At 36.9% G+C, this 15,940-nt stretch overlaps 1 protein-coding gene across 2 annotated transcripts in view; it reads right to left on the bottom strand.

Annotated features, from left to right (window-relative positions):
• Positions 1–3,367: 3,367 nt before the first annotated feature.
• Positions 3,368–15,940, bottom strand: part of Nr2c1 (nuclear receptor subfamily 2 group C member 1) — a 37,783-nt gene continuing 25,210 nt past the window's right edge. Inside the window, exons 10-14 of one of the 2 annotated variants that reach the window (XM_048358138.1) lie at positions 14,521–14,642; positions 9,427–9,566; positions 8,255–8,392; positions 5,760–5,865; positions 3,368–5,092 (exon numbers count right to left, since the gene is read on the bottom strand). In XM_048358138.1, coding sequence (XP_048214095.1) covers positions 4,918–5,092; positions 5,760–5,865; positions 8,255–8,392; positions 9,427–9,566; positions 14,521–14,642 — 681 coding nt within the window. In that variant the 3' untranslated portion in view covers positions 3,368–4,917. The remainder of the gene's footprint in view (positions 5,093–5,759; positions 5,866–8,254; positions 8,393–9,426; positions 9,567–14,520; positions 14,643–15,940) is intronic. The other variant, XM_048358146.1, reaches the window with a different exon arrangement.

Raw genomic sequence — 15,940 nt, 5'->3', positions numbered from 1 at the left:
AAAAGGAAAACTCCATGTCCATAAAACAGCCCCCTCCCCCGCCCCCGTGGGAACCACAGTTGCTTTTTACTTCTAAGTTTGACTACTTTAGGTAACCCTTGTAATGTGCTGTTTTTATAACTGGCATATTTTACTTAGCATACATGGGTTGTCCACTCATAGTATATGGCACTGAATAGTTTTCCAGTTTATGTATATACTATTTGTTGTTGTTGTTGTTTGTTTGGAGACAGAAAAAGGCCAGCCCAGGCTAGCCCTCAAACTCAGGATCTTCCTGCCTCTGCCTTTCGAGTCCTGTGATTACAGATGTGTACCACACTTGGCTACGACCTTTTTTCTGTATCCATTTGTCCATGATCCATTTAGGTTGTTTACACCTCTTGCCTATCGCGAATAATGCTGTAGTGAACAGGGGTATAAAAATATCTGAGATCCTGTTTTTTCATTCTTTTGAATATATATCCAGAAGTGAGATCACTGAGTCATGATAATTTTACTTTAATTTTTAAAGGTACTTCCCTATTGAAGGGGAAAATGGAGGAAAGCAAAGATCGGGTGACATTTAAAAAAAAAAAAAGTACTCATTACCTGCCTTATGAAATGGTAACCCCTCTGTGCAATACCTTAATAATAAAAATAAAATTATATATACACATACATTTTTTTAAAAAAGTAGTCCCTATTGTTTTTCATACTGGCCGTAACCATTTCAACAATGAGATTACTTGAAATCTCTTTTGAGTTTTTTCAGGTTTCTCTTTTATCTTTAAAGTTTTAAATTTTCATGAGGATTTACCTAGGGGTTTGTTGTTTTTTTAACCAGTTTATCTTCACTGCAATGTAGCATTTTAAAACTACTCTTAAAATTTTTTATTAATTGTATAAGGAAGGAACAATTCCATTAAGTCAGGTTCTGAGTACAATGGTCTTGAACTACATCTGTTTTAAATCATTTCTCTCTTCAGTTTCTGGAATCTAGATTGTTGTAGGGAGTAGCGCTGACTCCATCTTGACTAGGGAAACATAGTAGGAAATGTTGGGGGGAGTAGAGCTGACTCCATCTTGACTATTAGGTCAATCTGACCCCCAAATTCTGCTCCTGTAAATGGCTTGTCTGTTGCTTGCTCTACCCCCTGTGTCAACCCCCTACATCTGTGCTACGCTTTTACCTTTATAAATCCCGATTTGAGGACCGCTCGGGGTCACAGTGTCAGCGCCCGAGTCTGCACTGTGTCCCTGGCCAGTCAGCTCCGGAATCTGTGCTGCATCCCTGGCCGGTCAGTTCGCTTTTTGCTTTCCCAATAAACCCAACTTTTTGCTTGAGGCCATCCCTGAGTGGTGGACTCTCGGAGGGACGCGGAACCCCCTCCCTTGAACCCTGTAACATAGATAGTGGGTGACTTTTGGCCCTTCTGGATTGGTCTTCTCTATTATAAACTTTACCTACATACCTTACATTTTCATCTTTGTGTTTTCCATTCTGAACCATTTTTTTTTTTTGCCTCTACCTACCAGTTCACTAATTTGCTCATTATCTGCACCAGTCTTACAGTCTTGATACAGACTTCTTTTAATACTTTTCTTTTTCATGCTGGATATTGAACCCAGTTAGGAGCTACCACTGAGCCACACCCCGGGCCCTATATTAGAACTTATTTAAATTAGAACACTTTCTTGATTTCTGTTCTTCTAGTATCCTGTTCTGGTTTTTGTTAACTTGTTATTATTACTATTGTTCCAGGGAAGAAATGAGAGACAGACAGACAGACACACTCCATCTTTCCATTTTTATATCACCTTGTTCATATACAGAAACATTGCCAGGAATCTTAATTTTATCTTTAATGATCCAATCTTCAGTTTAAGCTCATTTGATTGATTTTCTTCACTTAAATTTAGTACCTTGAAGCCAGCCAGGTGTCAGTTGCTCATGCCTAATAATCCTAGCTACTCAGGAGGCTGAGATCTGAGGATTGTGGTTCAAAGCCAGCTCAGGATGGAAAGTCCATGAAACTCTTATCTCCAATTAACTACCAAAAAGCCAGAAACAGTACTGTGGCTCAGAGGCATGCACGAGTGTGCCTGGCCAAAGATGTGTTAGATCTTAAGAGTCTACAAGACATATTCTTGGGAAACGCAACAGATCTTTATGATTCCTGTGATCAGCAGAATGCAAAGGAGTCTGTGACTTCTAATGGCAGGTGAGAAAAGGCAAGAAAGGTTCCACCTGGCTTGTCTTTATCTTCGGTTATATATTAAATAAATGAGGGAAGGGGTGAGTTGGAAGGGATGGAGGACAATGGTGAAGAGGGTGTCACTGATCAAGACGCGCTGCATTCATAAACTACTTTGTTGAATGGCAACTCCTTGTACAACTGCTTAAAATAAATTTTTTTTTTTAAGAAGTGTCCACCTGGGCTGGGGATATGGCCTAGTGGCAAGAGCGCTTGCCTCATATACTTGAAGCCCTGGGTTCGATTCCCCAGCACCACATATACAGAAAATGGCCAGAAGTGGCACTGACTCAAGTGGCAGAGTGCTAGCCTTGAGCAAAAAGAAGCCAGGGACAGTGCTCAGGCCCTGAGTCCAAGACCCAGGACTGGCAAAAAAAAAAAGAAGTGTCCACCTGGCTTTGTTAACCCTTGCTATTGGGATTCAGCCACTGAGAGGAGCAAAACAGAAGGACTGTGTACATGTACATGTTATGTCCATGTTCTGGCTTCAGTTCTACTTAATGTTCCAGAAAACAACAACTATCAACTTCCAGACACATCTGAGTGATCCCCAAAATGTACTGACTGCATTAAAATCCCTATGTGTGTGTTAAACAATAAACAAAAGGATGTACCAAAACAATCTACCATGGCTACAGGCTCACAACAGCATTATGGCAGCCCTGTTCATCCTCAGTCACCCTACTCTGGTGGGAGCAAAGACAACTATCCTGCCAAACTCTGTCCATGCTAAATATTCATGAGCAAATAAGTGTTAGATTAGTTTTGCTATTATAAGTAGTCCTCAAAAATACCCTTATTGTTTAAAACTCTGATAAACTGGTTAAATTATACTGTTTGGATACTTTTAGGCTTGCTTCTTTTAGTATTAGATAGTGTCTGTGTTACAGTTTATGTATTCATTCTCCTGTCAATGGGTATTCAGACGGTTTTTTGTTTGTTTTTATTGTCTTAAAATGCTGACATGAATTATTTTCCCTTTTTGGTGCTGGGGATTGAACTTTTGTGAATGCTAAGTACACATTCTTACCACTGAGGTACTACATTATCTGCCTCATGACATGGAGGCTAGCCAAACACTGCTTTGAATAATCAATAGTAACACTGAAATAAAATATATTAGCCACAGAAACTGGTAATTCAAGTCACTTTTAATATAGTTTTAAAAACAATTCCAAATGTAGCTACAAATTTAATCAGGGGGAAAAATACCCAAAAGTCTCTTAATTAACCATTAGTACATTGCTTTTTTAGTTTATTTTTTAAATCCTTGGCTTACTCTCTTGTATTTATAAAGGTATAAACTACTGATTTTTTTTCCACATGAGCATTTTGTTTAGTGCAGATTTTTCCCAGATGATAATTATAAAGCTGTTGAAAACAAAACATCATGATTTCAGTAGGGAGAAATTTCCTTTAATGAGTTGGCAAAGATAGTATTTTTAAACTTTTCACTACTGTAAGTTAGTTATTAGCAAAATTTACCCTCACCCCAAAGTTCTTCTTGTCTGTTGTAAAAATCTTTATAAAAAAATGTACTGTAACTGCAAGAAAACCTATTTGGTTTTGTAAAAAATCAAACAATAGATGTACTTAAATAATTCATCACGAGATCAGAGCAAAGAAATACTGAATGGTAAGAGATCTGCCTGTGACATGGGTAATGGCATCTGTGGAGTGTACCAATGCAGCTGCCGTGGCAGTGACAGGCTTTGCTGGTCCTCATACTAGTGGTACTGCAGAACCCTACTTTCTAGTGAAAAACAGGTACAGATTCTTTAAGTGATCAACTGCTTTGTTTTTCTAATGATCTAACAGAGTTGGCTAAAAACCCAGGGAAAAGCCAAGACTTTGTACATCTCAGAGAGGAGGGCAAGGTGGGGTGCTTATTGTGGAATGGAAGAACAATTTTAATACCTAGCTTAAGATATTGAAAACATTTTGGGCTCAGTCTCTAGTATGTTTAAAACAGAAGTAAACCAAATATGGGTTAACCAAGAACCTCATCTTATTCTCAAAACCACATATATAGAAAGTGCTTGTAACTAATATCATACAACACTAAAAATCTATGACCTAGGTCTCATTGCCAGCAACGAGAGTGATATATGCTAAAGGACATCTTGATATTTACAAAAGCCAAAAAATATATATTCAATTATTATTATTTCCTATAGTTCTAACATTATCATTATACCACTGAGCATAAAATGGTAATAAAATACCTTCAACCTGGTAGTAAAAACAATTACATTTGGAAGAGTAAAAGGGAAGTTCATCCCTAGGAATATTTGACTACTAAGAGTACTAGTTCATAATGGTGTTACATATGAGTAGAACACAATTCAGGAAAAACCCAGACAATTTATTTTATCAAATAAAATAGAATGAGAGATCATAGTTTGGATGGTAAAGAAATGAGTTTCTCGTGTGATCATCACCACAAATAGAACCACAGTATTTTTTTACTCATTTGCACAAAACAGAAAGGGAAATCTAATTCTGTCTGGCTACCAGTCATGTCAAACATTCTTTCTCAGGAAGCCCAAGTAAAAATACCTTGGATTTTGGTTACTTTAAAAAGTCACAATTTCCAGACGGCCTGGAAAAAATGAGTTTGATTTGGTGTGGTCTTGTGCTCCAAGAAGGAACAGTAAGTTTATAACAACTGCGACTGCAGCTTTCAAGTGCTGTGACCAATGATTTGAGAGTTGTAATCTGCGGGCTCCATTTTTAAAATATGTGGGATGACACTGTCAATTCGTACATTCCCAATCAGACCTTTGAAAAATAGTTCTTCTGTGATAGTAGCATTCATCAGTCTCAGAGCTGGCAATCTGAGAAGCAATCGGGATAGCCTAAAAAAAGAAAAAAAAGGAAAAACAAGTTGTAAATCAACAAGATTTTGTAGAAATACCAGAAAACAACAACAAGAAAAAACACCCCAAACTACATTCTCAAGCCACAGGATGCCTAAGGATCACTTGGGTACTAATGTAGTCTGAAACTCTAGAAGAAAGCATGCCCTTAGCTGCTATCTTATGCTGCCTCCCCTAACAGTGAGGACCATGGAACTAAATTAATAGACTATGATGAGCACATACATTTAGGAATGGCTTACCAATTCATTCCTTATTTTAAGAACAAGCTAAGTCCACAACTATACTATTGCTTTGAAAACATTATTTCAAAGATCAAGGTTGACTCTTAGACTGGAAAATAATAAACAACAGATTTGTTTATTTATTTATTTATTTTGGCCAGTCCTAGGCCATGAACTCAGGGCCTAAGCACTGTCCCTGGCTGCTTTTTTGCTCAAGGCTAGCACTCTGCCACTTGAGCCACAGCGCCACTTTTGGCCATTTTCTGTATATGTGGTGCTGAGGAATCGAACCCAGGGCCTCGTGTATACGAGGCAAGCACTCTTGACTCTAGGCCATATTTCCAGCCCCTAAACAACAGATTTGTTAAAAGGTCTTCTTAAAATAAATTTATTTAATCAAACATTAGTTAACTTCTAGATACCTGTACGTGTCATCTGGATATGTTCTGGTTATATAGTCTTGGAATTCCACATAAGCCTTTTCCTGAAATTTCTCAATCTGTTCCATGTTTACTAGGCCTGGATGATCTGAAACATTAAAGAATGCCTTGTTACCCAAGTTCTGAATGCCCATTTACTAGACACTAAAAGTAGAGATAGAGAAGCAGGAAGAAAAATACTTCAGTCAAAAAAGTCACCATATGACATGCTGTTCTTTTATTCTGTATTTATTGAGCCTACTTACAATATGCCAATCACTGACCCTTTTGTCACTGACACTTTTGTCTTGTTATATGCCCATTCTAAGACCTAATTAATAATAATAAAAAAAGACAATAGGGTACTTCCAAAATAAATTGTTCCCTATGTTCCAAAACTGGTAGAAGGGATTTTGACCACTTACGTTTCTAACAGTAACAAAACACTAAAAAGATTTTGCTCACTGTAAAGAAAAAAAAGCATGTTAGAAGCTGGGAATGTGGCTTAGCGGTAGAGTGCTTGCCTAACATGCATGAAGCCCCGGGTTCGATTCCTCAGCACCACCTATACAGAAAAAGCTGGAAGTGGCGCTGTGGCTCAAGTAGCAGAGTGCTACTAGCCTTGAGCAAAAGGAAGCCAGGGACAGTGCTCAGGTCCTGAGTCCTAAGCCTCAGGACTGGCAAAAAAAAAAAAAAAAAAATTTACATTCATAGGTATATTCCAAATTATACTTTTATAAGAAAAAATATTTTTAGGCAAGAAAGCACATAAGAAATTATGAAACATGATTATCTCTAAACACATTATCTCTATCAGAAAAATGGCAACACAGAAATATGAGATAATAAATGTAAGCATGGCCAGTGGTTACTTGTAACATTTTTACAGAATGAAAGTACTAAAATAACGTTATCAAAATTATGTGTAACTTTTCAATTTTCACCAAAGGAAAATAAACATGGCAGTTGCTGGTGATAAAATGGAGACACGTGGGATGAAGGTGTAGCTAAATAGCTTGCCTACCACACAAAAAAAGCTCCGTGTTTGATCCCTAGTGCCATGAAATTAAAAAGCAAAAATGGAGACATATAGCTTAATTGAAACACTTGAATGAATAGTACTAAAAGGCTTTAGTTATTCTTTTGATTATCGAGTAGAAGAAGCAGGTTTCTTTGGATACACATAGTCAGAAAGACACATCACATGTGTGGTTTTCACATCACAGAACCTAAGAGAACTGTCAATCTGTTCCATTTAGAAAGTGATCAGAGACCTTGCTGTCATTGTACTACCTGTGCAAACTAGGAACTGGTAGGAAAATAAGATATCAATCTATTTTTAGAACTTCTAATAAGATGTTTGAGAATTGAATCTCTTAATACAGCAATAGCTATCTCTTATTATGGCAACTAGTAACGTCTAACAAAATACACCTAATATTTCTAATGTTGATCTGACAATAGAAATATGGGTCAATAACTTTATTTCACTGATTATTAAACCTTTCTTTTTAACACTGAGATGTCTAACAGCCTTAAAAGTTATCAATTTAAAAATACTATTAGGCTGGGGCTGGTGGCTGAAGCCTGTAAACCTAGCTACTCAGGGGACTGAGATTTGAGGATCCCAATTTGAAGCCAGCCCAGGCAGGCAAGTCTGTGAGACGATTATCTCCAATTAATCACCAAAAGGCCTAAAATGGCTCAAGTGGTAGCTTTGAGCAAGAAATCTCAGGGATAGGGCTCAGACTCTGAGTTCAAGCTCCAGGACCAGAAAAAAATAAAGATATAATTAAATTATTTTTAGTGTGCAACCATCACCACAATCTAATTTTAGAACATTAGCAATCATTCCTCAATCTTTCCTCACACTTTAGCAACCATGAATCTCTCTATAGTCTATACTTCACATTATAGAATCAAACAATATGTACTCCTTTACGAGTGATCCTTTCACTTGGCATTAATGACTTCAATGTTCATCACATCACAACATATATCCACATTTCATTTCTTTATATGCAGCCATGTACATATGTGAAAATGGACCCAGGTTAATACAGGGATTTGTGAAGTTGGGAGACATGGAGGAGAAAAACATACGGGATGACACTGACCAAGATGCATTGTACTCACAAACTGACATGTTGAATTGAAACCCTTTTGGATAACTACTTAAAAATTTAAAAATATTCCATTATACATACACATTACATTTTGTTTATTCATCTGTAGATGAATATTTGGGTTGCTTCTGCTTTATGACTTTATCAAACATTCATGTACACATTTTTACATGGCTATTTTCATTTCTCTTCAGAAGACAGGAGAATTGTTGGGTCACATTTTAAACATGTTTACATTTAACATTTTGAAGAAGTACTGAACTGCTTTCCAAGGCAGTGTGCCATTTTGCATTCCCATCAACAATGTACGAGGATTCCATCTTTTGCACCCTCAAATGCTGCATTTTATTTAAGAAACAAATGTTTCTATACCTGGGCTGAAGAGTACAATTGCCTTCAGGTAGGCATATTCATATCCATCAATGCAGAGTTTAACCATGCTATTACAAAACTCTTGCAGTTTGAAGATGTGCTCCATCAATAATTTTCTCCTTTCTGGTGACATTTTATCTTTAAAATACAAAAAAATGCTTTTAGTTTTCATCTAAAATGTATGATTGTTTGCACTCACTGTTTCCTTCTCATTAATTTCCAATTTTGAAAATAACTGACCCATACATCTTACAAGTCAGAACCACTGCAATTATAAACAAAGAATACCTTCAGATATTGTTCATTCAAAAAATCCTAAACTGCTAGTATTAAAATTTTAAATGGGATGTTTCCTTTCAATATATATCTTTGAGAAAATGTAAAAGCAACCATGTGAAAATCTGGCCAATGAAAGTACAAAAGACTCAGATTTTGATAACAGGATTTACATTTATATATTCTAGAAAAAATGAGCAAAACTTTCTTTTTAAAAGTTAGCAACTCTATTATAATAAGAGGTATTTAGCACTGCCAAGATATAAGAAGAGTGAATGAAGTCCAAGCTTTTTTTTTTTTTTTTTTGGCCAGTCCGGGGGCTTGGACTCAGGGCCTGAGCACTGTCCCTGGCCTCTTTTTGCTCAAGGCTAGCACTCTGCCACTTGAGCCGCAGCACCACTTCTGGCCATTTTCTGCATATGTGGTGCTGGGGACTTGAACCCAGGGCCTCATGTATAAGAGACAAGCCCTCTTGCCACTGGGCCATATCCCCAGCCCCTAAGCTTTTAAAAAATATTTTAGTTTATTGAAAAAGTACATGTATATAAGACATCCATTAGGGTTTAGTCAACTGTAGCTTCCCTGAGGGTAGGCTGCACAACACATGATGGAAATACGAGGGATAGTTCAGAACTACAAGTTCTGTGGAAATAGCATCCCCACAAATGAAGATAGACAGCATAGTGCAGACCTGTCATCCCAGTAACCACTGGAAGCTTAAAGTGGGCAGACTGTACTCCAGGTGTGAGCCAGGGCAGGAAAATGGTTATCGAAAATAACCATCACAAACAAGGATGGAGCTGTAGCTCAAGAATATTTAACTTATACCCTAACATTTTATAAAGCTAATGGCTTCTCCTACACCTAGGGAGAGTAACTGATAATATGATGTTTACCTTGTTGAAGACTGCTATGAAGACAATTGACAAATGTTGCCAGGATAGTTGCAACATTCATCACTTGCCAGCACTGGGCAAGACCAAGAGTAAAAAGTTCATTCCAATAAGCTTTTACCAGAGATATGCTGTTTTCTTGACTAGTGAAAACAAAAAACAAAAGTATAAGATTATTATTAAAGTAACCTTGACATATGAACCAAGCACTTAAAATAGTATTGAAATAAAATCACTCTAGAAAGACTAATTGAACATGGACTTGATCAATTTTTTCTTTTATATAGGTGACAATTTATAAGTGCATAGGAATTTAAACATTAGCTAGCTTATTATGAACCTACCAGCCAACTTGTAAAAATAATTATATTTTAAACTAGGAAAGTTACAGCTCTAATCTTCCTTTTTACAGAAATAACTAAGATTTTGAAAAGCCAAAAACATACTTTAATAAAATATTTCTTGAGCTTTCTTTTGCTTTAAAGAGAATACTTTTTCTTTTACAAAAAAAAATGGGTGATTAGAATTATTTAATAGTAAGCAACCAATTTGGTAGTATATTTTGGAAAAGACATTAGTATCCCTATAAAAGAGACACATAAGGCTTACTATTATGAATAATAACTAAAAAAAGAGAGCTAAAGTCCGTTCCTTGATTTCTGAGTAGAAAACAACATACAAGAACAAGAAACATATTTAGAAGAATCAAAATTTTGCTTTAAAATCACTTGTCTATTTGAAATTAGGTCTCAGGCTGCATCACTGCAGAAGACCTTCAGACACTACATGATTTCTATCCTGCTTAAAACGATCACGACTGCCATGTTTTCACTTACATGCGGTAGTCAGAAAAGTTAACGTAAAGGAAGCAGAAAGCAGAATAGCATTCTCATGGTCAGGGATGGATGTGGAGGAGGGAGGATTGGAGAGAAAAATGGAAGGATGGAGAATGGATCTAGAGCTGCAGCTGGACATGAGAAACTTCTAATGAGTCATACATTAGGACAACTATGGTAGACAATACTTTCTGGGTATTTCAAAATAGCCCATGAGAGTATTTTGAATTTTCCCAACCCAAAGAAAATGATATGTATCTGTCTTTTTATCTACATGCTTCCCAAGAAATGGAGCCCCAGTGGATTCACCACATTGAGGTAAGCATGTTTTACAAATTAATTTCATGTGAAATCTTTGTAACAATGACTTTCTTTAAAATGCACTAAGAAGTACAAACATGTCTGTAACAGTAATATATATGCATGTATATATATATTTTTTTTTAATTTAAATTTTTTGCCAGTCCTGGGGCTTGAACTCAGGGCCTGAGCACTATTCCTGGCTTCTTTTTGCTCAAGGCTAGCACTCTACCACTTGAGCCACAGCTCCACTTCTGGCTTTTTTTCCCCATGGTGGTTAATTAGAGATGAGTCTCATGGACTTTTGTGTGTGGGCTGGCTTTGAATTGCAATCCTCCTGAGCAGATGGGATTACAAGTATGAGCCACTGGTGCCCAACATGGCTCTGCTTCTAATCTACAGATGTGGCATTCTGGCATTTAAACATTTAAGTAAGTTGGTCCAAAACCAGAAAAGTTGGCAGATGAATAAAGTCAGAATTTAAACTGAGCTTTTCCTTACACAGTTTAGCAAGAAGAAAGCTAAGCTAAATTTCCCAGTAGAAAGAGAAACTCCCCCATTTGAAGTTGATACATTGGGACAGTAAAGTCCATTTGCTATCAGATTTTTTCTGTTAGTAAAAACAAGACAAATGATTATTGTAGCCACATTATATTATCTATTTCAAAGCATCTTTCTATTGAGAAGCAAAAGTTTCTATGTAGAAAGTATAGTTGAAGTTCAGGGCCCAGAAAACAACCCAGGTCTTAGCAACAAAAGCTTTCAGTTGGGTGGGGACAGAAGGGAAAAACTGAGAGGGAGGGAAAGGGTGACATTGTCCAAAAAGAAATGTACTCAACCTGACTTATGTAACTAACCCCCCCTCTGGCGCATCACCTTCATAATAACTTTTTAAAGGATTAAGTTCACTAAGTCACCAAACTAAACCCACACAAATAAATCCTTTCCCTGGCAGCATCTGTTTGAAATGGAAGCATGGTGCTTAGGGAAACAAAATCAACTATATAGCAATAAATCCACATAACGACATGTTGCAAACCCACCAGCTGACAGAAAATATCACATTGTTTTAATGGCACATTAAAAGATTCAACCTCAGGCTTGTTGTTTACTGGAAGGTTGCAGCAACTGTTCAATAAATAAAGTCTCCTGTGGCAAATGGTGGTAGGTTGGAAACTGGTTGTAAGACTAGGTAGAAAGTACGGCGGCAAATCACACCAAGTAAATCCACTACCACTGTACAGTAACTTCCTCAACTATGCAGAAAGACTTTCAAAAATAACTGAATTCCTCCATGTACTGAAACTACAAATCATAAACAAAGTCTGTTCTTCTGAAACTGAGGCCTTTTAAAAATAAATGGTATTAACCATGTACTATTAAAATTATGCTATTCTCTTCCACAATTTACTAAAACAATCTTTTAGAAACTATTACATTTTTCTCTATAATAATAGAAGTTTGCTGCCAACCTTTGTACCTAGAAATAGAAATAAAATCCTGTCCAGCTTGGGACTGGCAGAATGGCTCCCACAAAGAAAAGTGGCAAGAAGAGCCGCTCTGCCATGGAGGACGTGGTGGCCTGACCATCAGCATTTACCATCAGCATTCTTGAGCGCACCTATGGAGTGGGTTTTTTGTTTTTTTTTGTTTTTTGTTTTTGCCAGTCCTGGAGCTTGGACTCAGGGCCTGAGCACTGTCCCTGGCTTCTTTTTGCTCAAGGCTAGCACTCTGCCACTTGAGCCAGAGCGCCACTTCTGGCCTTTTCTATATATGTGGTGCTGAGGAATCGAACCCAGGGCTTCATGCCACTAGCCACATTCCCAGCCCCTGGAGTGGGTTTTAAGAAGTGTGCTCCTCAGGCACTCAAAGAGACCCAGAAATATGGGTCAAAGGAAGAAGGGATGTCTCGCATTGTATCTGCCTGCATACATTATGAGGATGAAGACTCAGACAAGCTCTATATTTTGATAACCTGTTTCTGTTACCATACTCAAAAATCTACAATCAATAAATGTGGATGAGAACTAACCAGAGTATCATATAAATAAATAAATACAATGCCATGTGTTTCTAGGCTTAAATAGCTTTTACACACACACACACACACACACACACACACACACACACACACACACACACACACACACACACACACACACACACCAGAATTCCCTTATTAGTATCTAGTCCTATCTACTAATCCAATACACAAACAAGATTTATAGATTATTGGCAGAGATTAAAAATATTTTATGGGGCTGGGGTTATGGCCTAGTGGCAAGAGTGCTTGCCTTGTATACATGAGGCCCTGGGTTCAATTCCCCAGCACCACATGTACAGAAAATGGCCAGAAGTGGCGCTGTGGCTCAAGTGGCAAAGTGCTAGCCTTGAGCAAAAAGAAGCCAGGGACAGGGGCTGGGGATATGGCCTAATGGCAACAGTGCCTGCCTCGTATACATGAGGCCCTGGGTTCGATTCCCCAGCACCACATATACAGAAAACGGCCAGAAGTGGCGCTGTGGCTCAAGTGGCAGAGTGCTAGCCTTGAGCAAAAGGAAGCCAGGGACAGTGCTCAGGCCCTGAGTCCAAGCCCCAGGACTGGCCAAAACAAACAAACAAACAAAGAAGCCAGGGACAGTGCTCAGGCCCTGAGTCCAAGCCCCAGGACTGGACAAAAAAAAATTTATGAATTAGTGATGTTGATTGCTAACTCCACAGTTATTCTAATTATGAAGACTCCCTGACTACTACACTAAACTGAGTTTCAAAACAGATCACAGGGAAAAATGGCTGCCACAGTAAAATTAGTTACTTTGTCAACAGAAACCTCAGGCTTTATTTCTTCCAAATCTAATTATTTCCATGGGACAACCACACTCATTTTAACAATGGTATTTAAAATCAATAGTGATATGATTACAAATTTAAGTTATACACCCTAATTCCTTTCTTTTGTTGTTTTACTATAATAATTGATTACTCTGAAAAACATCAAGTTGCTTTTCTGGCCTATATTAGTTACAAACTTAGCCTACTATACTTCTTTAAAAGCAATAAAATTCTAGAATATAAAATTTTATATACTGTATTTTATTTTCTAAAATATAAGAAGAGAACATTTGAAATTTGAGTGTTATTTTGAAAGGGTAACAAGCATTTTAAAGGTTATCCAGTCTAAATCAGAATTTTACTCTATGTAATTATACTATTTGAGTAGAGATTTAATGTGTAGTGTGCATATATATAAACACATAAATATATACATAAAACATTATTAGCACAATATTAAATCGTAGTGTCAAATGTTTTACTGACTAGTGGCTTGGGTTTTTTCATTGTCACCTTCTTCTATACCTGTTAGTGTGAAGCAATCTAAGTCTGGCAAATGTTTGTGAAGCTTGGCTTTCTTACAGAGGACCAGTTTCCATTTTATCTACATACTCCAGAACAGAATGAAGATGTACTCTTTAGTGGTTAAGACCAAATAACATGGTCTTATAAAGGTTTACATTTTGGTTCCTTTGGGCAGAGGGAATAAAATGATTGGAAAATAACCATATGTGCTTTTAAACATAATCATTGCAAATAAATTTCAACTCTCTAGTAACATGAGTATGGTAAATGCTGAAATAGTGATGGTGAGAGGGAGGTAGACAACCATCTGAGACACTACTGACATTTTTTCTTTGAGCCAATCCTAGCCATGCACTCAATCCAACTTGTTAACTTGGTCAAGCTATGAAACACAGGTATTCTTCCTTACAAAAATGATACAAAAAAAAAAACCCAGAAGATTCTAACCATCTGCTATCATTCCTCACATAAATGACACAATTTATAATTATAACATATACATCTCTTTTCTCTAAAGCAAATCCTCTCCAAATAAACTTCTTTAAAGTATATTTGTGCAACCAAAAAAAATTACATATATATTCAAGGACTTCAAAACACTCACCCTAGTGCCTGGAAAGAAGGAATCGAAAGTGCCCAGTGCATTGATAAGAACAGCAGTCTGGAGGCAGACTCCCCAATGTAGTGCACATTCAGGTACTCAGGCATAGGAGAAGGCATGGTGAGCTAGTATGAATAGGGATTTAGGCAAATTATCTTAGGACTCCAAGTTCTCAATTGGCATTTCTTTTCAAATCTTGATTAAAACAGAATACATCAAATAGAGTGTAATATAGTCACCAAAAAAGCTTGATCTTGAAATAAATCCAAACTACTGGATTTTACAGTTAACAACAGGGCTTAGAATAAGTGAGCAGATTAAAGATTCTATTAAAGCAACATTCAGACAAGCAGAATCTCGCTTCATATTATCTGGCTGTATTTTTTCAAAGTTATTTAATATCTTCCCTCTCAGTAGTGGTATGCAACAAGTCTCAGTTTAAAGAGAAATTCTCTATGCTACAAGTTCCTTTCCTTTTAGGATACAGAGTTAATAAATTCAGGTGCTTGGATAGCAAGAGAGTAATAAGTGAAGCAAGCCTACTTTGAAACTGGAGCAAGCACATTCCCGTATAATGGGTAGAGGAATGACTGGAATCCAGCACAGTATTAGCCACAAGTGATTGACCTATTTTTTTATTTTAATTTTCTTCTGCTGCAGGACACTGGACCCGGAGCTTCAACTACACTAGGCATACATAACAAACTAGGTAAGCATGATAGGCAAGCACTCTAGCAACTAAGCTACATCCCCATCCTGATCTATGTATTTATCAATGGTGCCAAGTAATAATAAAAAGCAACAACAGGGTAATTAACAATTGAAGTCTCATGTTAGAGAAAGAAAAAAAATTTTTTTTTCTCTTTGTGTGGTTTGAGGGACTGAACCCAGGGACCCAAGAAGAAAAAAAATTACTATTTGGGAAATGTTTACTGGAGCAATAAAATACCTTTAATATGTAAACATTACATTAAATGTTCTTACTTATGCAATAGTGGTGTGAAAGCTTTGTTGTTTTAATCATAAAAGTGAAATAATTTGAAGTATACAATAAAGTGGCTATATTTAAATGATATGTTATAAAACGAAGTATTTCCTATTTTATCTATGTTGTATACTTCATTCATCTCTAGGATTATGTATCAGAAAGTCAATCTGGATAAACAATAATCCATTTAACAAGTCCTTTAAATGAAAAGAGGAGGATTCTTTTTGGGGGTGGTATTGGGACATTGTTTCCAGGGCCTTCCTTCTGGGTGTCTGCTACACAGTGCTCTCCTCCACTAAGCTGTGACCCAGACCGCATACATGTTAAAGCTCTGTGGATCTTTTGGGTTTATGTAGTGAATAATACATACTCTTCACATTACAAAAACCTATTAAATAAGATGAGCTAATTTGAGTGTTGACAAGAACTAAATTT

This window comes from Perognathus longimembris, chromosome 1, assembly GCF_023159225.1.
Source record: "Perognathus longimembris pacificus isolate PPM17 chromosome 1, ASM2315922v1, whole genome shotgun sequence".
NCBI lineage: Eukaryota > Metazoa > Chordata > Mammalia > Rodentia > Heteromyidae > Perognathus > Perognathus longimembris.
This window is presented reverse-complemented; position numbering and strand designations above follow the sequence as displayed.